The sequence below is a fragment of the Aulonocara sp. 'chitande type north' Nkhata Bay genome, linkage group LG20 (genome assembly GCF_057382095.1).
Source record: "Aulonocara sp. 'chitande type north' Nkhata Bay isolate Kocher_YH1m ecotype deep benthic linkage group LG20, A_spYH_male_GT1.1, whole genome shotgun sequence".
Taxonomy (NCBI): domain Eukaryota; kingdom Metazoa; phylum Chordata; class Actinopteri; order Cichliformes; family Cichlidae; genus Aulonocara; species Aulonocara sp. 'chitande type north' Nkhata Bay.
The window spans coordinates 33,738,378-33,761,268 of NC_141363.1; the positions used below are offsets into that span (position 1 = coordinate 33,738,378).

Below are 22,891 nucleotides of genomic sequence, written 5' to 3' on the forward strand. Positions count from 1 at the left end.
TATAGGAATTATTATTATTATTAGTCAATACTAACAATAGTATCTGCTATTACAAGTAAAAGAATTACCAACCAAATGCACGTAAAACATGAAAAATAGTTCCTTTTTATTATGAAGAATTATAATAATTTTATTGCATTATTATTACAGATGTCTAGAATTGAAGCAGCATTAAAGAGACAAAGTTAAAATAATTTACTACATAATTGCTATGGTTAATTGACATATATTTTATGTTAATTTTGTTATGTTATTGTCTATTTATATATTATTATCATTTGATTATATTTTTTGTTTTTGCAATTCATATTATCTCTATATTGTTCAGATTTAATAATATTAATATATTCCTCTTTTTTACTTGTGTGTGTTGAATAGCAAGGCTTCTGACATATAATCCTTCCACTATGTAAAGGCATCTTTATGATTACTTTAAATGCTTCTAATTCTGATACTTATTGCTTCAATAGTATGATCGCAATTAGTATGTGCTTGTGACATTTATCATGTCTGAAACGTGTTGGAGGAAAATAAAAGTAAGTCAATCAAGCAATAGCTTCATTTAGAGAAGCATAATTGTTATCATTACATCACCATGGTAAATATTATTATTACAATATTATTAACCTTGAGCCTTCCAGTCTTCTTGAGTGGAAAGTTTCACCAGTCATCGTGAAACACTTTCATACATATTTGGCCAGTTATCTTTTAGCTTTATCTCAATCTTTATCTTAATTGAGATTCACTTGAAAAACAAAAAAGATTAAAAGATTATTAACTTTCAGCAAAGTAAGTTTTTAGAAGCTTTTTCCTCTCTTGACGTCGTACTTGTACCACAGTTTTTGTTATTGCAGAACTCTTTAGTGGGTTTTAATTCATCATATGACTGCCATGTCTCTCTTTGTCTCTCATAAACGTTCTGTATATGAGAGCCACGCTTTTATTTTAATGCGCTTCAGGGTGAAAACAGGAAACTCATGTTGCTTATTACCGTCACCTTCTGCTGAATGACAATCAGTGAGAAATTCAGGCCCGAAGAGGAAGTATGCTAATATTCTGGGCCGAGGAGCCTGAAGGCTTCAGGGTCATAGCGCCGAAATACACGGGTAAAAGTTACAGTTACCCCAAATCCTACTCAAGTACAAATACTCCAGTACAAGGTAAATGACGTGTGGGCGTTTTGTATGTTAAAATGATGTAATTATGCGTATCCCATGCCGGCTGATCCCAATGCAATTCACTGATGCCCCCTAAAGGTCTTTTATAATATTTCTCTAGTTTAGGAAGCTTCACTGCCATCCACCTCCTTTTCTTTGCAGTAAATTATTTAGTGCATCATACACTCAGCAGTCATTTTATAGTTGAGCTTAAAATACACACTCACTAACTCCTTTGTTAGATATGTATAGCATCTCATTTTGCCTTCAGAACTGCTTTAATTGCAAAGATTCAGAAAGATGCTGGAAACATTTCTCTGGATTTTGCTCCATATTGACATGATAGGATCACAAAGTTACTGGAGATTTATTAGCTGCAAATGATGTGTGTCTCCCGTTTCATCACACCCCCAAAGTTCTCTACTGGACTGAGATCTGATGACTGTGTCATGTTCAAGAAACCAGTTTGAGATGATCTGAGCTTTGTGATATGACATGACAGTTAGTACAAAGGAGCCCAAAGTGTGCTATGAAAATGTCACCCACACCATTACACCACCGGTAGGGACCTGAGCTATTGACATAAGGCACAATGCATCCATGCTTTCATGATGTTTATGCCAAATTCTGACTGTCCCATCTGAATGTCATAGCAGGAATCAAGACTCATCAGACCAGGTAATGTTTTCCAGTCTTCTATTGTTCCGTTTTGATGAGCCCGTGGGGATTTTAGCCTCAGTTTCCTGTTCTTAGCTAACAGGAGTGGCAACCGTTGTGGTCTTCTGCTGCTACAGTCCATCTGTTTCTAACAGATGTGTTGTTTGTTCAAAGATGCTGTTCTACATTCCTTGGTTGTAACAAGTTGTTATTTGAGTAACTGTTGCGTTCCCATCAGCTCAAAGCAGACTAGCCATTCTCCTCTGACCTCTGGCATCAACAAAGCCATTTCACCCAAACAACTGCCACTGACTGGATATTTTCTTTTTGCCGGACCATCACCCAAGATGGTCTGGTGTAAGTTTGTTATAGCTAAAACAAAACAAAAAAACAAAACTAGATGTGAAAAAAACCCCAAACATTTTTGATAGCTAAAATTAAATAAGAAAGAAATCTAACTGAAATTATTTTGTGAACTTGGAAAATTAACTAGTTTCAGTCTTTGTCAATTTGGTAAAACTTTGTTGTCACTTCTTGCCTGATGAGTCTTTGATGGAGGTGTTTGGTGAGACTTTGGTTTGCTGGAGGTCTACAGGACTGTGAGAGTTAACTGTGTTCAAAAGAAGTTCTACATTTTTATTGCAGTATCTTAACAGATTTTCCCAAATCTTGCCTCTCGTATATGTTCTCCATATAGTAATATCAAAAAAGAGATTAACTAATAAAAACTAAAGTAAAAGGAAAATTTTTCAATACAATAAAAACTGAACTGAAATGACAAAACCCAACCTTGAAACTAACACTCAACTAAAAGGAGAAAAAAAAAAAGTCAAAACAAACTAAAATAAAAATTGGAAAATGCAAAACTACAACTGGTCTGGTTTGATGGTAAGATGGTTATGCAGAAGAATCCCTCGGACCAGCCTTTCTGACACTTAAATCCTCTCATTGTGAAGCTCAGTCTGGAGTTCAGCAGGCCATCCTGAGCATATCTACATTCCTGAATGCACTTAATTCCTGCCATGTGATTAGCTTATTGGACATTTGCATTAACAAGCAGTTAAACAGGTGTACCTAATAAAGTGGCAAGCAGATCAGCGAGACTGTCATAATTTATTTTCCCCGATGCATTTTCTTTTTGAAAAAATCTGATGCATTTATGAAATTTACCTCCTCCCCCAGTGGTCCCTCAAAATTAAACTCAGTCTACTATAGTTGGGCAAAAAACATTCACATTATAAACTTGACAGAGAATAATTGCATCATCCCTGCTGTATTCATTTGCATCAGATTCAAATAAGAGTCCAAATTTGCACAGCCTGAACTTCCAATGATTAGAAGTCGTCCCAAAACGCCAGTGATATTGGCAGGCTAACTCATTAACCCTGACACCTCATATCTAAGAAAACAAAAAGCATTTAAAAATGATTCTTCAACAGTTTATTAGAAAGATGTAGACAATAAAAAAAAGAATCCCCACTCTAATTCAACATTACTGGTCTCCCTTTACAGTTTATTGACAGTGCAAGTATAATTTGGTCATTACATGTCGCCGTATCGTTCAATCAAGCTGCGTTTTTCAAGCCTCTTTACCAGCTGCAAAATATGTCAGCTCACTTGTGCAGTCTGACACAAGTGTGCACGTTCGGTGGTATAAAGACATAGTCCATATGTTGAATTCATTCAGATTAACAAAGTACAGTAGGTGATCACTGGGAAGATGCAAATATGCCTGGAATGAGTTCAGAAAATTCCAATTTTCTTTCTTCTTCTTCTTTTTTTTTTTTTTTAACGAGCATTAAACAAGAAGTAAAGGGAAACATGTAAGTTGGAAGGTTAAGCTACTGAAACAGTCTTCTTGGATCTCTAATTCACCGCACATGAGAGATGCTTGAAGAAGAACCCAATTGGTAAATTTGCCTAATTATTTTCTTAGAAAAAACAAAAAATCATGAGAAACTACACTGGTCGACTACCTTAAAAACCACAACATTAGGAATGGTTGTGCCTAATCAGCTTTGAACCAATTCATTTGAAGACAGACTGTCAATCTCTTTAACACACATTGCTCAGTTGAGGACAACTATACAGTTTTTTTCCCTCCAACAAATAAGGTGTGCTTAGTTGTAATATTTAACAGTAAAACAAGATATCCAAAAGGTGCAGTACAGCAAATGGAAGTGGAGATAGCTGCTCTGTACAATACCATGCATATCAACCTTCAGTGAACTGATTGGTCAAAGGTTTGGAGCTGAGGCTATGGATTTAAATATGGCTACTGACTCATTATGTACAGTTGTTTGTCACTGCCTTCAGTTTCAAGATATACATTTGTTAATAGTCTTGTCTGTTCTGTTCTTCTGTTTTCTCTCCAGAGTTTTATGGTCTTCTACTCCAAATCTGGCATTTCTGAAAGCAAAGTGAAAAGGAGACATTAAAAGTTGATTGAAAATAAATAAATAAATAAATAAATAAATAAATAAATACAGCTATAAGTGTAGATGCTACAGAAGCTCAAATACTTACTCTCATCGTCACTATCTGCAGATTCATCCTGAAAGAAAAAAAAATAAGAGACCTGTGAAATCGATCTTAGGTTACGTCCACAACCTCTAGTGTCACCAATTAAAATCTCCCTTATCTATAAATATAAGATCAATCAAAGAGATGACTGAAGAGGAGGTCTTACATCATCTGCACCGTCTAGATCAGGTAGGTCATCCTCTCCTCCCATGTTGTTCATCATCTGCAATATAAGATTAGCAATTAAAGCCACATCATTTAAATGCCAACGAGTCGAAGACAGATTGATTTTTTTCCCCTTCTTCCTCATGAGATTAGATTTGAGGCATGCATTAATCAGTCAAAACTGTTTTTTTTTTTTTTTTAAAAGCAGATCGATTACACTTATTCCAGCCCTTTATATGAAAATATACATGGTTCTATATTGTCTTGGACTCTACCAGAGTACTTTTGCACAATTTATATTCAAAATGATCATTCATATTAAAAAACACAACAAAAACAATGGGAAGTGGGTGAGTCCAGGGTTACTTTTCCCAACTTCTAGGTGCGCGACTGAAGTGAGTACCAATGAGAGCTGGGGATACTGCTGATTAATGTATGACAGGTTTGTAAATACTTTACAGGGTTACCTAGGCAACTGGAGCCTGGAATGTCCACTAGCAACCAACAGTGACAGACTGATACATTATGAGCAAATCGCTTCCTGGGTGGATGCCCTATATTTATTTAGACTTAACCTCTCAGTGAATTCATCAAGATTCAAGACTAGTTAAAAACAACTAAAACTGAGTATTTAGAGCAGTTTGAAGCTTTGATGTTTAACAAACAGGAGCAACCTGAAAATCTGCTGAGCTCATTATTTGAAACTTTGTTTAATATGACCATTTACCAGCATCCACCATTGTAACAGTACATATGGCCGAACATAAACACAATGGTTCCACTTTAACGTTGGCAATAGCAGAGCAGAAACAACTTGTTTAGTTTATCATTTACAGACACGGGTAGTCAACAGATTTCTGTTGTTATTAGACACACTAGTAATAAAATAACCTTTCAACCAATTGCACATAGGTGTCACGTTTTTAGATTCAGAAAAATGTGCAGATGATGGGAGACTTCAACCTATGCAGATCTGATAAGTAGTATAAAGTAGGGCTGTGCGATATGGCCAAAATCTCATATCCCGATATAAGACATCTATCGTCCGATAACGATATAAATCACAAAAATGTAACATTTTCTGTAAATTCTGTGAATCTCGGGCAGCTCGACATGCGTGAAGGGTTTCCAGCTGGGCGTCGTGTACTTGGAGTCGAGTGTTTTAACCGATGCATGAAACGATACATTTTTAGACATAAGTTGTAACGGCTGCCGTTTTCTTTGTGAGTATTTATTACACGGCGTGCTGCGGGGAAAAGCCTGTTCTAACGTTTGAGTCTAAGGTTTATTTTTTAGCACCTGGCGGCTCTTTTTTTACTTCTCATCCGTAAATAATCTGCTCTTTCACGTGATTCAATTTATTTTGAAAAGTCTCAATAGGATCTTGAGGTTTATTGTGAAAGGTTTATGTGGAAAATAAACAAGTGGACACAATGGTTTTACTGTCGTTGTTGCTAACGACAACGCATAAAAACAGGCGCTTGTCCGTCCATAGTGTGGTTATATTAAAAATAAGAGAAAGAGAACTGTAAGAAATTAATATAGCCACTACAGTGACCATCAAAACGGTGAAAGAAATATTGCCGTAACACGAAACAAACGATAGCGTAAAATGAAACGACAGACGTTTTTATATCGTCATCCGATAGATATCGTTATATCGAACAGCCCTAGTATAAAGTATGTTGAAGAAGGTCATGTGGGGAAGTAGGTTAAAGTACAGGAATTTTCACCTGGAAGAGTCGAGACTAGAGTCTGCAAGAAGTCTGCCTAAACCTACTGTTTTTAGGAGGATGACATGTCTGGAAGAGAAAAGAGAGGGCTACTTTCTATGTCTCTGGCATTTGTTGGCTTTAGCTGAGTTTATTTAGACTAAAAAAATAAAAAGCAGGGGAAAAAAGTATTTTTACAGTCAGGTACCCTATATCTGCCTTCAAAGTTGTTTCTTTTGCTGGTTCAATTTGAAACTGTCTGTATTAAAGCTTTGTATTAGCCTCATTACGTGAAAAGTGTTTTTTAATTAAGTACTTTTCAAATATGAAGTATGATTTTATCAAAGCGCTTACATCTGAGAATTGATCGAAGTTGCCCATCTCCTCATCTGAGTCGTCCTCCCAGTCTTTCCAATTGTTAAAGTCGACACTGAGCCAACTCAGCTGTGGAAACAAAGTCAACAATTTTTTTTTTTAAATTGCTGTCGTTGCTTAAATCTGAATATTTTTCAGATGTCCTCACGTGTGGCAGACCTTCGCCTTCTCTTTCGTTAGCCTCGGCCACGCCTTCCCTGGCTGCGCTTTTCGTAGATAGCACAACACTGAGCGGTCTGTGCGTTTGTGTTTGGATTCCTGGGTCGAGGTTTAAACAGAGCACAGAAACAAATGCGGTCACTCCTGCATTGTGTGCAGTGAATAAATGTTTTATAGCATTTTTGAAAGCGGTCAGTACAACTTACATTTTCATCAATGGCATCGAAAAGGTTTATTTCATTCTCGTGCTTCACATTGTCAGTTCCTCCAAGACAGCTGCAGGGATCAAAGACACATACTCACTATAAATATACCATATAAGAGAAGGTCCAACAAGAAATGCACAGATAAATGTAGCCAGAATTAGGAAAACTCACCTGAAACCACACTTTGTTTTATCAAAATTGATCTTAACATCTTTGCTGTCTGCTACACAGAACTCTATAAAAACAGAGTCCCTCCTGTCGTACCACTTGGCAGTCGCTGGATGCCTTTAAGAAAATGAAGGGCATGAGAAAAGAAGAAAAAGCATGCAACTCACTTTTATCCTTTAAAAGTTCAGCTTTTCAAGCCTTCAAAAACAACTTCAATGAAAAAAAACAAAAACAAACAAACAATAAATAATCCGAGTGCTGGTGAAGAGACAAGACAGCCTGTTATCAAACCTCCTTTGTGTGAGGTTGCTGTAAAGAGCATCGAGTTACACACACTGCTCCAGTATCAAAAGTGAGACATCTGTGGATACTAAACTGTGACAAGACACATTTACAAGCTGTTGTGGATGGAGGGGCCCCCTTCTCAAATTTTCCTTTTAACTTTTAAGTCTTTAGGGTATAATGTGAGCCAGTATTGCTAATTTTACTTAATGTGGTCTAGTAGCATGACAAGTTCTGAAAAGCTCATCTCTAACTTTGAACATGAGGGATGAACAGAAAAGCCATGTACTTTTCTTTTTTTTTTTAAAAACACCAATGGATACAAATTAAATGATGGGTATATTTGGCTTCATTACCACACACTTCCACCTCAAGTAATTTTACAGAACACATGCATGAGCCTGGCTGACCTGCATCCATTAATTAAATGGTCTTTGCATGGAAGCTACAGGTATGTTTACTGCTCTCTTAGCATTGTGGTGACTGTCTCATTAGATAAATCCTCTTACAAACCCTCAATGCAGTGTGGGGTAGCTAGCTTTAAACATCGTTACAGCCCAAACAAAACCACTGATGGAGTCTGATTTTCTTTACAAATCGGAAATCTTGCCGCAGATCCGATGCTAATCTGATCTTAGCCTTCCAGAAGTCTTAATGAAGCCTCCTGTAGCCAAGCTAACAGCGGTGCCGCTACGCTAGTCGTGCCATGCGGTACACCTGACCCATGCTACAGCTAAAATAAACCGACTCTTTCGCCAATGAAGGATAAAGCGGTCTGCTATATTAGCCTTGCCGATACACTGTGAGGTTTTACCCAGTTTGTAAGGCAGCGAGTCACGCTGAGTCCCTACTTCATTGAGGCCATGCCACCCTCCCGCCTTTCCAACAGCATGTTTCAAGCTGCTAAAGCTAGCTAATCATTCAGCCTGTACTATCGTACTTTCCCTCCACTGCGCCTTTACGTACGCTCCCCACAACTTACATGTCTTGGTGTGAAGTGAATTTCTTTATCACAGATAAAACAGCCTCGTGAAAAAGATCGGTGGCGCCTGTAAAACAAGAAGGAATGCCGCCCAACACACGGCCAAAGCAAACGCCTCTAGCCCCTGGACTCTACTCCGGATTTTATTGCGTATCCCAGGAACGGAATAGCAGTGCTGACGCACTCCGAGCGCACTAGACGTTTCTAGAGCTTTCAGCCACAGCTGCGAGTGATGCGAGAGAGGGCGACTACTATGGCAAGTCACTACAACCTGACTGCGGTCCAAACACCTCAAACGGTTTATCAAGGCTTATGAAGCTGCAGGATCCTTGTAGTATGTAACTGCAACTAGCAACTCAAATGCATGCAAAAATATAAATACAGATAGATCCATAAGTATTTTACTCTGACGGTTTTTTTGTTTTGTTTTTAATGATTTATTTTTATTTTGCCACCACAGTTTTTAAATCAAGCAAGATGTAGCTCACTTTCAGGTTTAATTTAAGTGGTTTAAATGAATAAATATTTAAAAAGAAAAACTGTCCAAACACCTACGGACCTAATATCCCGACAATTTTACTTATAATCTAAAACACTTGAGCACATATAATCTGTGTTAATATGTGCTCAAGTGAAAATAAAACAGTCAGAAAATAAATACAATATAAAATATAGAATTAAAACATGTAAAAGGACATGCATAGTTTTAGTATGAAGTTTTCTTCTTTTTTTGTCTTTTTTTTTACCAACCCGGTGGCAGTGTCAAACCCACAACCAGTTCTAAGTATTTCCACAAAAAAGCCCCCAAAACTGCAAAAGAACAGCAACACACAATTTTGTTAAGAAGTTTGTATTATTTTACTTAAAAAAGACTAAAAGATAAATAATACATAATGAGTTTTTGTTTTTTTTAAACGGTGAACACCGAGTACGGCAGTCAAACGAGTAAAGCAGGGTTTGAAGCCATCGACCTTTTCAAGGAATGATCAGAAGTTGATAACACAGTCTAGAAAACTGGATACTGGTTGCAACATTATATCAAATACATTACATTCCAACATTCTGTTTATAAAGTGTTGCATATAAATCACAGCTGGGAAAAGAAAGCAGGTAAAATAAACGTGTTTTATTGAAAAAGTGGAACCATTGACGTCACCGATCATGGGAAGGGCTACCACAAGAAATTCACCAATGATTGGCTACTCACGAATTCTCCGGTTTCTGCTCATAAAAACAGTTTAAGAAATGGCCTGTTATCCTGCTGAAAGCTGTCATCAGAAGATGGGTTCACTGTGGTCATAAAGAGATAGGCGCAGTCAGCAACGATAGGTAGGCTGTGGTGTTTAAACAATGCTTAACTGGACCCAGAGTGTACCAAGACAATATGCTCACACCATCACAACACCCCTGCAAACCAGAACTGAGGCAGGCCTAGCATCTGAATGTTGCATGTTGAGTTTTAACTGAAATGCTACATTCAAAGTCACTTAATTCACCTTTCTATACCTATCTGATGCCCAGTTAAAATGTCATGCGCTCACTGACGACATCTACATAACTAAATACACTGATATTATACTTAGCCTGATAGGGTGAAGGACACTGTCTCAGCTGAACTATGGACACGCACACACTTACACTGATAAGCACTCACACATCCCCCCTCCCCTTCAAATGCCTTCGATGCTTGTTGCCTCCTGGGAACACGAGGCGGGTCTGGGCCCGCGCTGGAGAGTCGGCGCAGTGGCAGGATGGCTGCTGTGTTGCCTGGGATTACTCCTTATCCCCTATCCAACCCTGTTGCTGGTCACGTGCTCTATAATGTTGTACTGTGGACATTTGTGTGCTTTCTGTGCAGTTTTTTTTGTTTCCGGTCTCATGCGGTCCTCCTGTAGCCCAGCATGAGCAGAGGTCTCTTTTTTTCCTCTTGTACTTTTCCCATAGTAGTGTACATTTCAGTGGTTTTTCTGTAATGCAACCGTTCTCTGACTTGTATCCCCATGTGAGGTCTGTGTTGTGTGTGTGTGTGTGTGTGTGTAAGGTCGGGGGGCGGGTTCATTCCACTGCAGGGCAACCTGCCACTGCATGTGGCGAATAAAATTTGAACTGAAACTGAACTTGGCTGCCATGCACTTGGCGTGATGAAATAGTGTTGAACAGGTGTACCTAACATAGTCACTGGTGAATGTATACCAACCATATTAATCAATGCTCAGTCTGCCAGTGACTTAGTCATTTGCAAGCTAATTCAGCTATGCTTTAAGTATAATTTTGCGGCATTTTTTCTGCAATCAACAACTACTTTTAGCTGTACTGAATTTTCTTGTGCTTTTCCAGGGTCGGGTTGCGGGGGCATCAGCCTAAACAGAGAAACGCAGAGCTCCGTCTGTCCAGCCAGCTCCTCTGGGTTATCAAGGGGAACGTTGGGGTGTTCACAGGGCAGCCAAGAGTCCGTGTCCTGGGTCTACCCATTGGTCTCCCAGCAGGACACACCCAGGAGGCGCCCAACATATTGGTACTCTATATTAGCTTAACAGTTCTACCTTATAAATGTCACATTAAAACACTATACACAAAGTAAAAACAAGCAGATACAAATTTGATTATAGTTGTCTCAAATGACGCCGTCAGCAGTTCCTGAAAAAATAAATAAATAAATCCTTAAATCCTTTAAGGTCTGACAAAAGTACTCACTGTCATTTTGTGCAATTTCCTAAACAAATGAGAAGTTATGCATCAAGTCATTTCAGATTTATCAATTTTATTTTTTCCGAGAACAATGTGATACCTTCAGTCTTACACAAAGTCCACAAAACATGGAGAGATCTACAGTTTTCTTAGAGCAGGAATCCACATCCCCCACTAAATAAAACACCAACATTCTTCTACAGTCAAGTTTTCAGATTTTTACTGCAAAACAAAACAAAAAATAAAACTAGTGTCTCCATTATACCTCTGTGCTGTTAGCACTGTAACAGCTTCAAACCTAACCTGCAGTCTGTATGCTGGGCCTTCGTAAGAAGACAGGAGAGGAAAAAATAAAAATCTGAATGAACCCACACTACATATATACATTTCCCAGATTAGGACTGTGACTATCCCGGCCTTAACCAGACTAATAATTACACTTGCTCATACAGCAGAGCTCCATTTTCCCCACTAAAGAACCACAAACGAAACAAAATTTAATTTCATCAAGCCACGACTTTATTTCCATCTTGGGTATAAATTGTATAAATGAGTTTGGATTAAATCAGCAACCTTTCGTCAACTCTTCGTCGACAGGGTCCCCATTACATTGTCAACTCCTGCAAAGCAGCAAAAGCAAAAGTCAGTGGATGTGTAAATATTAGCTGATATAATTTTAAAGCTTTGCTCTCTTCTCAGGACAGAAATATTGGCTTCATATGAATCAGAAGAACGAAAGTCACTGTGTTAAATCATCACTTAAGAGCGCTGGAGAGTAAAGTGTTTAAATTGTTGATAGATAGTCAAAATCTCACCATGATGGCATTGACGATGTCGTTGTTGTTATTTTTCAGGGCCCGAACAGCCTTCGCCCTCGACACGTTGGCTTGTGACATGACGAGTTCAATGTCCTTGACCTCAACTCCGGTCTCATCAACCTATGAAAATAATCAATGCAAACATTAATCATCTCTCCAACACAAAGCCATGCCCATCTTCATTTGACTAAACTGCATCTCACCTCTTCTTCTTCGCTTTCCTCCTGTACTGTTGGCGTCTGTGTGTTTTCCTGGACGTTTGATACAGTTTCTCCCGGTACCTTGAATTTTTCTGCAGCGGCCAGCTGGGCTTGCTGGGAAAGATCTTCAATCTGAGGAAAGCAGTGAGGAAGTTAAGAGGTCAGCACATCATTTAGCAAAAATATTTAGCTTATGAATGCGGTGATGAAGTCCATTTGCCTGCATTACACAAAGCTAAGACTACACACACTCAGCAGCTCTACTGACAAACCCTGACAACTGGTATTGTTGTTGGCGCGTTACCTTAGCTTCCCCGAAGACGATGTATGTATCTGATGCAGGGCTCTTGTAGACATCTGGTTTGGTGATGACGAACAAGATGTTCTTTGACTTGCGAATGGTGACCCTAGTGACTCCTGTTACCTGCCTGAGACCAAGCTTTGACATTGCCTGAAAGAAATGGAAGTAAATTTATCAAATCTAATCTTTAGACGTACAGAATGTTTATAGAGCACTGAGTGAACTGGGACTGTTACCTTTCGTGCCTTCTTTTCACTGCGGCTCTGTTTGGCTTTGCTGACAGGTTCCTCATCTATTTCGGCAGCTGCTGCAAGCTAAAGTAGAATTTACATTAAGTGTTTTACACCAACGAGTAAATGCAGAATCAGCGATTAGATACGTTTTATATTCATCTCTTCTCAGGACAGAAAGGCTGGCTTCAGTAGGTTCAGAAGAACGAAAGTCACTGTGTAAATCATCAGTGAAGAGTCAATGACGGACACCTATACCAGTGAACACAATAAACCAGACTCAAGTCTCACCTGAGCTTGCTGTGTCTGTGTCTGTGCAGAGTCCTGTTCCTCCAGCTCAGGGACTGAGTCGTCGCTGTCCGACTCAGTGCCGGATCCTGTAGAGACCAACAGAAAAACTGTCACAATGTGCCACTTAGGTTACATGTGTACACCTGAAAGTTAATCTGAAGGTAAGCTGCACCAATATTGTGGAACAAAGTACTTCGATTCAAAACAGCACATTTTCTGTCATCTTATTACCATTATAGTAATTTTCCTCAGGACTTTGAGAACAATCTCTTTCCAGCCAAAAAAGCCATTTCCAAACTTGATCAGACAACACATGATAATACCAGCATTGACCTGCACTACATTTTAAACAAACAGTAACCAATAGAACTAATGCATTCCAAAACCAGGAGCACACTTGCCAAAATCTAATAGCATCTTATATTTTAGCATCTATAGGAGATATATTTATTTCGCAAGCTAACCTTTGTAAGAGAAAAGCATATTTAAGCATCCGAACATCTTTCAGAACGCTAACAGATGGGGGGGGGGGGGGGGGGGGGGGGGGGGGGGAGAAACCCCAAAACAAACAGACGGCACAAGAGGAGAGAAAGGAGGAAATACCATTATTGTTCTTGTCGTTCACAGGCTCCATCTTGGCTGGGGTTTTAGCAGGTGTGGGGACAGGCTTAGGTGGCGAGACAGGTTGAGGAGGAGTTGAAGTAATTAACTCAACCTCAGGTTTAACAGGGGCAGGTTTTGCAACTGCCTCAGCAAACGTGAGTTTACGGGGAGCTGGGTTAGGAACAGCAGGCTCAACTGGAGTGGGCTTTAAGGGAGCAGGTGAAGGGTCTGCAACTGGTTTTACAGGTTTAGCAACCTCAGCTGATGCTGCACTAACATCCACCACTTTGGCTGGCTTGACATCTTCAGCTGGCTTATGTGCTGCAGCTGTCATGTTAACATCAGCAGGGGCAGACATGACCTCTGCGTTTGGCTTTGCAGCCTTAGGAGCTGCAGTTTTAATCTCTTCAGCTTGTTTAGGAACCTTGTTGGGGCCAGATTTGGCCTCAGCCACTGGCTTAGGTGTCTTCTTGGAGGCACATTTGGCTGCCTTAGTGGCCTCAGTGGTTGTAGAGTTGGCTTCAAACAGTGGCTTAACGGTCTCTGAAGGAGCAGGTTTGGCTTCAGCTGCTGGCTTAGCAGTCTGTGGAGGAGCCGGTTTGGCCTCGGCCGCTGCCTTCGCAGTCTGTGGAGGAGCCGGTTTGGCCTCGGCCGCTGCCTTCGCAGTCTGTGGAGGAGCCGGTTTGGCCTCGGCCGCTGCCTTCGCAGTCTGTGGAGGAGCCGGTTTGGCCTCGGCCGCTGCCTTCGCAGTCTGTGGAGGAGCCGGTTTGGCCTCGGCCGCTGCCTTCGCAGTCTCTGAGGGAGCCGGTTTGGCCTCGGCCGCTGCCTTCGCAGTCTCTGAGGGAGCCGGTTTGGCCTCGGCCGCTGCCTTCGCAGTCTCTGAGGGAGCCGGTTTGGCCTCGGCCGCTGCCTTCGCAGTCTCTGAGGGAGCCGGTTTGGCCTCGGCCGCTGCCTTCGCAGTCTCTGAGGGAGCCGGTTTGGCCTCGGCCGCTGCCTTCGCAGTCTCTGAGGGAGCCGGTTTGGCCTCGGCCGCTGCCTTCGCAGTCTCTGAGGGAGCCGGTTTGGCCTCGGCCGCTGCCTTCGCAGTCTCTGAGGGAGCCGGTTTGGCCTCGGCCGCTGCCTTCGCAGTCTCTGAGGGAGCCGGTTTGGCCTCGGCCGCTGCCTTCGCAGTCTCTGAGGGAGCCGGTTTGGCCTCGGCCGCTGCCTTCGCAAGTGGTTTAGCTACATTTGGGGCTTTGTCGACAGTTGCTGGCTTACTGGCCTCTATGGGAGCAGGTTTGGCCTCAGCTGTCTGCTTAGCAGTCTCAGTAGGCACAAGTTTGGCCTCAGCTACTGGCTTAGTTTCTGCAGGAGCAGGTTTTTCCTTGGCAGGTGGTTTAGTTCTATTAGAAGCTTTGTCAGCAGCCTCAGCAGAAGCAGTTTTGGCCCCAGGAGCTGGCTTAGCAGCCTGGGTAGGAGCAGGCTTGCTTGGGGTTTCCACCACAACCTCCTCAACTTTGCCAGGGTTTGCTGGTTTAGTCTTGGAACCTGCTTTAGGAGCTTTGACAGGAGCTGGTTTAGCAACATCATCAGCTACAGCTGATATTTCAGAAGACACCTTAGCAACTTCAGTGGGAGCTGATTTTACTGGGGCTGCTTCAGCAACCTTAACAGGCTTTGGCTTGTCTGCCTTTGGTTTAACTGGTGTCTTTGTAGCCTCTACAGGAGCAGAACTGCAGCTCTCAGCATTAGGCTTAGGAGATGTAGCAGGCTTTGTACCTTGTTTCTCAACAGGAGATGCACAAGCTGGCATTTTAACTGGTTTCTCAGGTGGGATAAGGGGAGGGAGCTCATCGTCAACAGATGCAATAAGTGGAGCATTTTTCAACGAGGTTGCTTTAACATCAGCTGACTTAGGAGGACTAGAGGCAATAGTATCTGAAAATGATACTGGTGCTGCAACAGCAGGCTTTGAGGTAACTTTAAAAGCAGGTGGCACTGCACCAGCCTTTGTCGCACCTGGTGATGGGGTTTTTGTCTCACTCAGGGCAGGTTTAGCATCATCAGCTACATTATGCTTGAGGCTAGGCTCTGTTGGCTTTTCATCAACTCCTGTGGCCTTGCACTCGGGGACAGGAGCAGGCACAAATGCCTCTCCCTTTTTAGCCTTACCCTGTTTGCCAGCCTTGACAACTTTTGGGCCTGAACGGTTACCCTGATTAGCAGAGGAGCTGCCAGGTGAGGCAGCAAGGGGAGATGGCAAAGGTGACAATGGAGTAGAGGAGGGAGTTGATTTTGGCGAGGTAGGAGAGGACGAAGAGACAGACATAGAGGAACGCTTTCTTCTGCCAGGGACAGCCTTTGGGGCAGAGGCACCCTGTGCACTCTTGGCATTTTTGCCTTTGGGCTTAGCAGGGCCTGAAGATGCCTCAGGTTGCTTGGAGGAAGCTGGGGCAGGAGGTGTAGCTGAACAAAAAAAGATTCAAGTTTTTCTTTTGTTTTGATATTGGAGGTCTTTCTCATGCGGGTTAAATCAAGACCCAATCTTCTGGCTTATGGTTAGGAAAAAAAGCATACCTCCCTTGAGTTGGATGCAAACAGCCACTCAATGTACAAGACACTTTAACTTCCACACTGAAAAACTATTTAGTGTAGACGCACATTTTACGAAATCACGCAACACAAACACAGCACCAATGAACTGGTACATCCAGTAAAAGCAAACACCAGGCAAAACAAACTAACCCAATTCAATTACATCCAAGTTTTTATTGAAATGGGTCATAATTATGCATTCGATTTACCATAATTTTTAAAAAACTACACTTTAGGCAAACAAATGTGTAAAAAGTCATGTAAGGATGGTAAAAAAGGACATTACACTGCATCAAAACAAGTCAAAGAATAACTACACTTTATGTCAATTATGATATACTTCCATAAAATTTAAACTCTCCCTTAAAAAAAGCCAGCAGCCTCAAGCAACTTGGCACCTTAGTGTTAAATGTCATCATGACCACATGCTGAATAGAAACAAGCCAACAAGATGTATTGAAAAGGTGGGGACCAAATAAATCATAAATAAACAAGAGGTGTTTAATGTGATTCTGGTTTCACAGAACATAAACCAACCTGAAAGGTGGCGGGTGGAAACAGGTTGGGCTTCAGATTTAGCGGCATCCATTGACTGAATGACCTCAGACAGAAGTATTACAGGCTCCGTCTTGTCAACGTTTTCATTTTGAGTATCCATGGTGACGTTCACGTCACCAGCATCTACTCCATCTTGAGCTGCATCCAAGCACATATTCTTTAAACCTTCTACCACAGTCTCTGCGTCATCGCTGGCCTTCCCATCTTCAGAAGTACAAAGCTTTGGATCAGCTGAGGTTTTTCCTCCAGGTACTCCTGACTGTTCTTCAGAAGTCAGCATAACCTCTTGGGTGGTCAATTCTTCGGCTGAAATGAAGAACTGATTTTCCTCTCCAGCAATAACTGCTCCTTCACAAATATGCAGCTCTGAAGAAACACTCACAGCCTCAGCAGATTGCAAAGACTCATTGAGAGGTGCCAAACCAGCTGAAGCTCCTGCTACTTCAGCAGTGAGCCCTTGCTGAGACAAAGGTATTGGGTTCAACCCACTTGCTTCCATTTCCCTGGTCACTTCTTGGTTTGCAGCTACACCATTTGCTTGGTCACAGGTAGCCTGACTGCGAGCTTCTTCTGCAGAAGCGCTCTCTTTAGCTTGAGCAGAGGTTTCTGGGGGGTTCTCCAGTGGGATTGCCTTGCTCGCAGTGGAAACAGCTATCACAGGAGGAAATTCATTCAATACTAAGAACATTGTGACGGGGTGTAGGGCATTCACCGTGATGACTTGAGGACCAAGACTACGAGCTTCAACACGACAAGGAAAATAAAATAAAATAAAATTGTGCTCCACACGTGAAGAAGAATTTGTGTATGTGAGAAAGTTGCAGCAATGCAGGAATCAGCCCAGTTTTTTGTTGTTAAATATGCTCCCAAAATCCCCCCAAAACAAAACTGTGCTCAAGTCCTAAAATACGTGCAGTGTCCAAATGTGACAGGAAACAGCAGAACGATAATGATATGTATCGCGATATAACTTTTACTCGATAGAGAAATTAAGCTATCGCGATAGAACTCGCCGCTCTTGTCCTCTTAAAATAAAAAAAAAATAAAAAAGAACAGCCAATCCAAACTAAGTAGCGCAGAGCCGAACCAATCACAGCCGCAGCGTCACGTCGCGTGACTTGTTACGTACAGCACAAGTGCCAAGCCGCACGTGTGTTTGTTTGGGAAGCAGCCAGCGGGTAATGGAGGAAATGAGTGTGCCGACTAGAAAAATCAACCGAGCGTGACCGAAGAGAAAACAGATGATGGTTCCAATGCCGGAGAGATTGTCGAACGGAAGAGCCATAGAAGTTCCGTAGTGTGAAGGTATTTCGGCTATTTCAAGTCTGACAAAAAAACAGAGTAGCGTGCACTGTAAATGTGCCGAAAGCAAGTCTGGAAATACAATAAACTGGTGCATGCGTTACACTGTGCGCCACGTTATTGTTTCGGTGAAATGAATTTCTACAATACTGTTAATTCTACTCTCTGCAGTGTTTAAATGCTTACATATACACAGTTACTGTCCCTCCACACATACGACTCGGTTCTGCTTCTATGCCGCAGCTTTGTTTACTTTTTCCCACCGAGGCTTCTAGACTTCTGATTGGCCAACATTTCTGCACGGTTAGGAATCTAGCGCCACCTGCTGCTTTGGCATGTTCATAGCAGCGTTTTCCTTCATTTCTGCCTTTATGTGTGGACGGGATTATTTTTTAAAACAAACGGAAAATCTCCATTTTCAAAAATACCCGTGTACGCGTGGACGTAGCCTCAGTCTCTGACTGGAAGCGCTAATTCGTCATTTGGCTTTTGTCAGACTAAAGTAACTGTTAAAACTGTTTGAAAAGCTAAGCTATACAACAAGGAGAGATTGAGAATTTCCTTTTAGTTCTCAGTTTATTTGATATTGACAAAAGTTAGTCAGTTTTGTCTGTTCTTCTGTAAAACAAACTAAGATTTATTTTTAGAATTAATATTTTGTTTCTAAGTGGAATTGACAATTTAGTCTGTTTCGTTTGTTCTATTTTGAAACTTAAACGCTTTAGCGGCTGCCTTTTGTGTAGTTTGCAATATTTGCCTTTATTTATCTGAAAAAGTCTCATGTTCCTTAACTCATTCACTGCCATTGACGTCTATAGACGTCAATTGAAAAACTTACGTTGACTGCCATTGACGTCTATAGACGTCAATTACGTTTTTCAATGGGAGGGGCTAGAATACAACCTCGGGCAGCTTGTCAGTGAATTTTATTTTTTCATATATTTGTAAATAAATTGTTTTGATAAAACATAACCTTTCTCAGTGTCATTTCTGTTTTATAGAAGTGAAAAACTATTTTATATGTTAGAGGTGTCACAAAGCAAGAAATATTAGTGTCAAAGGCACTTTTCTGCTTGAAATTTATTTTTCACAAAAAGCTCGTTTTCTCCCTTTTTTTGGTCAAAACAGGCATTTTTGGTGGAACCCACCTCTCTTCTACAGCTGATTACTAAAGAATGGAAAATGGTAGAAACAAGCTTTTTTTTGGATGAAAGAAGAGAGTCTGTTCTTCATTTTGGTAGGTTCAGCGTTTATATGATCATAACACACAGTTTTCTGTGGCTCTTCAAAAATGAGTAAAAATGCTCAAAAACCCTGGCAGTGGGGAGTTACCTGATTTGAAAATGGCTGGCAGTGAATGAGTTAAGTACATCTATCCTGTTGAACTTATTATGGGAAATAAATATTTAAATAAAAACAAGCTGCTGATTATTTCACATTTTACTTGTGAGCAACGGCACATTTAAATCTTACAAATATAGTTATTTGGCTTATATCGTGATAGATATCGTTATCGCCTGAAATGAAAAAAAAAAACATATCGTGATATGAAAAAAATCTCATATCGCCCAGCTCTACTCTAGTCCAAACTGATCATGGGAGTACAATAAGACTGCAGTGCAGCATCTGCCATCACTCTGTTGTCTTAAATCTGCATGTTCAAAGTTCAAATAAATGCACAAAGCTACCTTTGCTACTCTTAGTCCTTCACCAATATCCAATTACATGGATAAAGAGAGTAAACAACAAATACAACCACTATGAAAATTACAATTCTGTATTTTACATAGTGGCCAACAAAAGTTACCAGCAGGCTTAAAGTTAAAAATAAAGTAGTATTCGTTTGAATTTGTCACAATGAGATGGCTTTATTTTTAAATGTATAACTTTGGAACATATTTCAGATCAATATATTTTAAGCTTTGAGCACCCTATCAACATATGTTCAGTCATTTCATGTCATCTGACTAAATGCTTTCAGTAAAACCAAGTCTGATTTCCCTATAAAAACAAACTTACAACAACACCAGATAACTATAATTGCCTTTCCTCCCTTTTCTGGTGAAAATGGCTTCGTGCAGGGGTGTCCGGCTCCAGTCCTCGAGAGCTACTGTCCTGCAGCTTTTAGATGCATCCTTGTTCCAACACACCTGCAGCAAATGAATGGCTTGCTACCGGGTCTGTTCCAAACATGATGGCATGCTCAAGAGGTAACCGAACCATGTGATTCAGCGGTGTTGGAGTAGGGATGCATCTAAAAGCTGCAGGACAGTAGCTCTTGAGGACTGGAGTTGGACATCCCTGGCTTGGTGTAACGCATACAGACTAACTTTCAAAATTATTTTAGTGTAATTTGTAGTAGTGCACTGAATCCCCTCTGTAGTGAGTGACTGCACTGCATAACATTGCATGGCCATCACGAATTAAACCGGTCTGTTCATGGTGGACTACAGTTTCAGTCCTTTTGTCCTACTAAGTTTATATGTTTTATAATACCACCAAACAGACTTATTGCCATCATTAAGGTCTGTGCTGTACTGTCAGGGTTTTTCAGACTTTAAAACTGGCCTTTTTAAGTCCAAGTCTAATTTCTGAGCCTTTTTCTTCAATTTAATGCATGAGACACATTCTTTAGTCAGAGGCCAAGCTCTGTTTGATATGTGGCAAAAACTCTGCAGGAAAAGCTTCCATTTTTTTCCACCAAAAACCACTCTGTCTTCCACAATAAAACCACTGGGACAGATAAAAACATTTTCCAAGTGGGGCTTAATTTACTCAAGCATATAATGCACTGTTGTTTATCAAATTGCTGCAAACAACAGGAAATTGCATAGACTTTTGTTAAGGCAACAGACTCATTCGTTTAAACTGCAGATTAAACAATGTACTATTGCTGCAGACAACCTGCCCTAAACAAGTATAACATGTGCTTAAAAGCACAGTTTTCTTCAACGAAAATAGATGGTTTATAAAGTGCTGCTAAAGCAAAATTGTAATGTCACATGAAAATAATTACACAACACACAATGCCACTACTTTGTCACACCTAGTTGGTTTTCAAGGCATTCATCATGCACATGGAAAACCACACTTAACACCATGCATTGTGTCCCAAATCCAGCTATCAGTGCAAGTCACCACACGCATTTGTGAGCCTGTGTTTAAATGAAAGAAAGGGGTCCTGGATTAGCGTTTACTGCCGCAAATCCCCTCAGTGTGGGCATACATTCTGCTCCAAACACACGTATTATTAACTGTGTTTTAGGGCCGGACGTCCCCAACACACAGCTGGTGAGTCACCTGTTACGTCAAGTCAGGGTCCTGCCAGCCGAGTTAACTCCCTAAACCCCGAGCCTCTCATCCAGAACCCCACTCTCTAATATGCAGCACTGCATGCAGGTTGTGAGAAAGCCAAAAATATACGAACCAGTCTCGACTTGAGGCTGCTGCATCTCCTGTTCGGTGACTGGGACCGTTTCTGTGGCTTCACCAGGCATAGTTGCTGCGGAGAAAAATAAGGATTAGATATTTAGTTAGTTACATAAGTCGGGACATATGAGCTCCCCAACATAAGTGACTGTTAATACACCGACTTGAAGTTGTCATAACTAGCTGAATAGGCCATAATGAACCCATGCTTTAGCCCGCAGGCTTAGTGTTAGCTCAAGTTAGCCTCAGCATGGGGAAGCTCGCTGCTAATAACCCAGTCTACCGCATTTTTCTCCAAATTCATCCTCTTTAAAGTGACCTACTTGTTGTCACTCAAATATCTCCCTCATCTCAGGCCACCTAACTCACTGCGGCCCTGACAAGGTGTGAGCGGACTGCAAGACATCATGCTCCCCCATTTTGAGCCGGTAATCAGCGGCACAACGACACATTTATCACCGAGTAGAGAGCCCACACAACGGTAATAGTTGTACGGATATAATGACTCTACATTCAATAAACACGCCAACCCTTTGATTCAGGTGGGAATGAGTAAAAAACAGCTGGATGATGTTGGATTATCAGCGGAGACACTCACCGACTCAGGACGTTATATCCAAGATGGCTGTGAGAGAGAACTTCTGACCTCCGCCTCACGATAATATCCGCTTCAGCCACAATTTCTACTTCCGGGTTATTTAAAGGCAAAGGCCTCGTTTGTTTAGCTTTATCCTACCGCGAAACACAGGAATACAAACAAAACTCAAAGCTTAATGTAATAACATTTCCAATAGTACTATAGTGAAAGAGGAAAGAATTCTATTCTCTGAAAATAATAATAATAAATTTAAGTCACAAATACCCAAATATTCCCTCAGATTGTCAGGTCTCAAAAAATGAAAAATAAAAATAAAAATGCTTTGGGCTTATACAGTTTTACAACAGTAAAAATGTTTGGGTCTTCATTTATTTATTTATTGTCCCCCATGGGACAAAGAATATCCCTTTATGGCATATTGGTGCAGCTGAAGGCAAAAAAAAAAAAAAAAAAAATAGAAGGGCTGTGTTTAGGTGCTGGAAAAATTAAAAACTTTTGAGATTAAAGTAATAGATTTTTGAAGAAAAAAAACTTGGTTAGAAACAAAATGGCCAACACCTGCCAAAACTGAAGGCAAAGATATATTTGAAAATATACATATTTTGAAAAAACATAACATGTCAAAACAGAGAAAAACCTGGAAAATCATATTTTCCATGGAGTTTCAGTTTTTGAAGGATGAAAATTAATTTGAAAAGAAATGTGTTGTAGTAAAATAATGTTAGAACATGAAACAGAAATCATAACATACCTAAATCTCGCATTGCAGTATAATTCATGCATGTAACTCGCTAGGAAGGAACAGTAAACATTCAGATTGAATGGACTCACAGGAACTGCTGAAACTCTCATTACATGGACTAGATAGTTACAGATGTTATCATTAAAGCCTATAACCTGAATATTACAGATT

The 22,891-nt window shown here is 40.7% G+C and overlaps 2 protein-coding genes and 2 non-coding genes across 4 annotated transcripts; all 4 read right to left on the reverse strand.

The window, feature by feature from the left end:
* Window positions 1-3,239: 3,239 nt before the first annotated feature.
* ptges3b (prostaglandin E synthase 3b (cytosolic)) lies at window positions 3,240-8,612 on the reverse strand. The gene is made up of 8 exons (XM_086277591.1): window positions 8,387-8,612; window positions 7,126-7,239; window positions 6,955-7,024; window positions 6,749-6,847; window positions 6,569-6,658; window positions 4,504-4,560; window positions 4,341-4,368; window positions 3,240-4,223 (listed from the first exon to the last, which is right to left on the reverse strand). Coding segments are annotated over exons 1-8 (480 nt in total). The 5' UTR covers window positions 8,389-8,612; the 3' UTR covers window positions 3,240-4,203.
* Window positions 8,613-11,570: 2,958 nt separating this feature from the next.
* On the reverse strand, window positions 11,571-22,120 carry naca (nascent polypeptide associated complex subunit alpha). The gene is made up of 9 exons (XM_086276643.1): window positions 21,979-22,120; window positions 21,379-21,453; window positions 13,518-15,962; window positions 12,915-13,000; window positions 12,630-12,707; window positions 12,397-12,543; window positions 12,096-12,224; window positions 11,890-12,012; window positions 11,571-11,694 (listed from the first exon to the last, which is right to left on the reverse strand). The coding sequence occupies exons 2-9, from the start codon at window positions 21,446-21,448 to the stop codon at window positions 11,680-11,682; spliced, it is 3,093 nt and encodes a 1,030-aa protein (XP_086132769.1). The 5' UTR covers window positions 21,449-21,453; window positions 21,979-22,120; the 3' UTR covers window positions 11,571-11,679.
* LOC147306061 (small nucleolar RNA SNORD59) lies at window positions 11,765-11,839 on the reverse strand. Its single transcript, XR_015126768.1, has one exon. It is a non-coding gene; the product is annotated as a small nucleolar RNA SNORD59 (small nucleolar RNA).
* LOC147306062 (small nucleolar RNA SNORD59) lies at window positions 12,787-12,860 on the reverse strand. Its single transcript, XR_015126766.1, has one exon. It is a non-coding gene; the product is annotated as a small nucleolar RNA SNORD59 (small nucleolar RNA).
* Window positions 22,121-22,891: the final 771 nt, after the last annotated feature.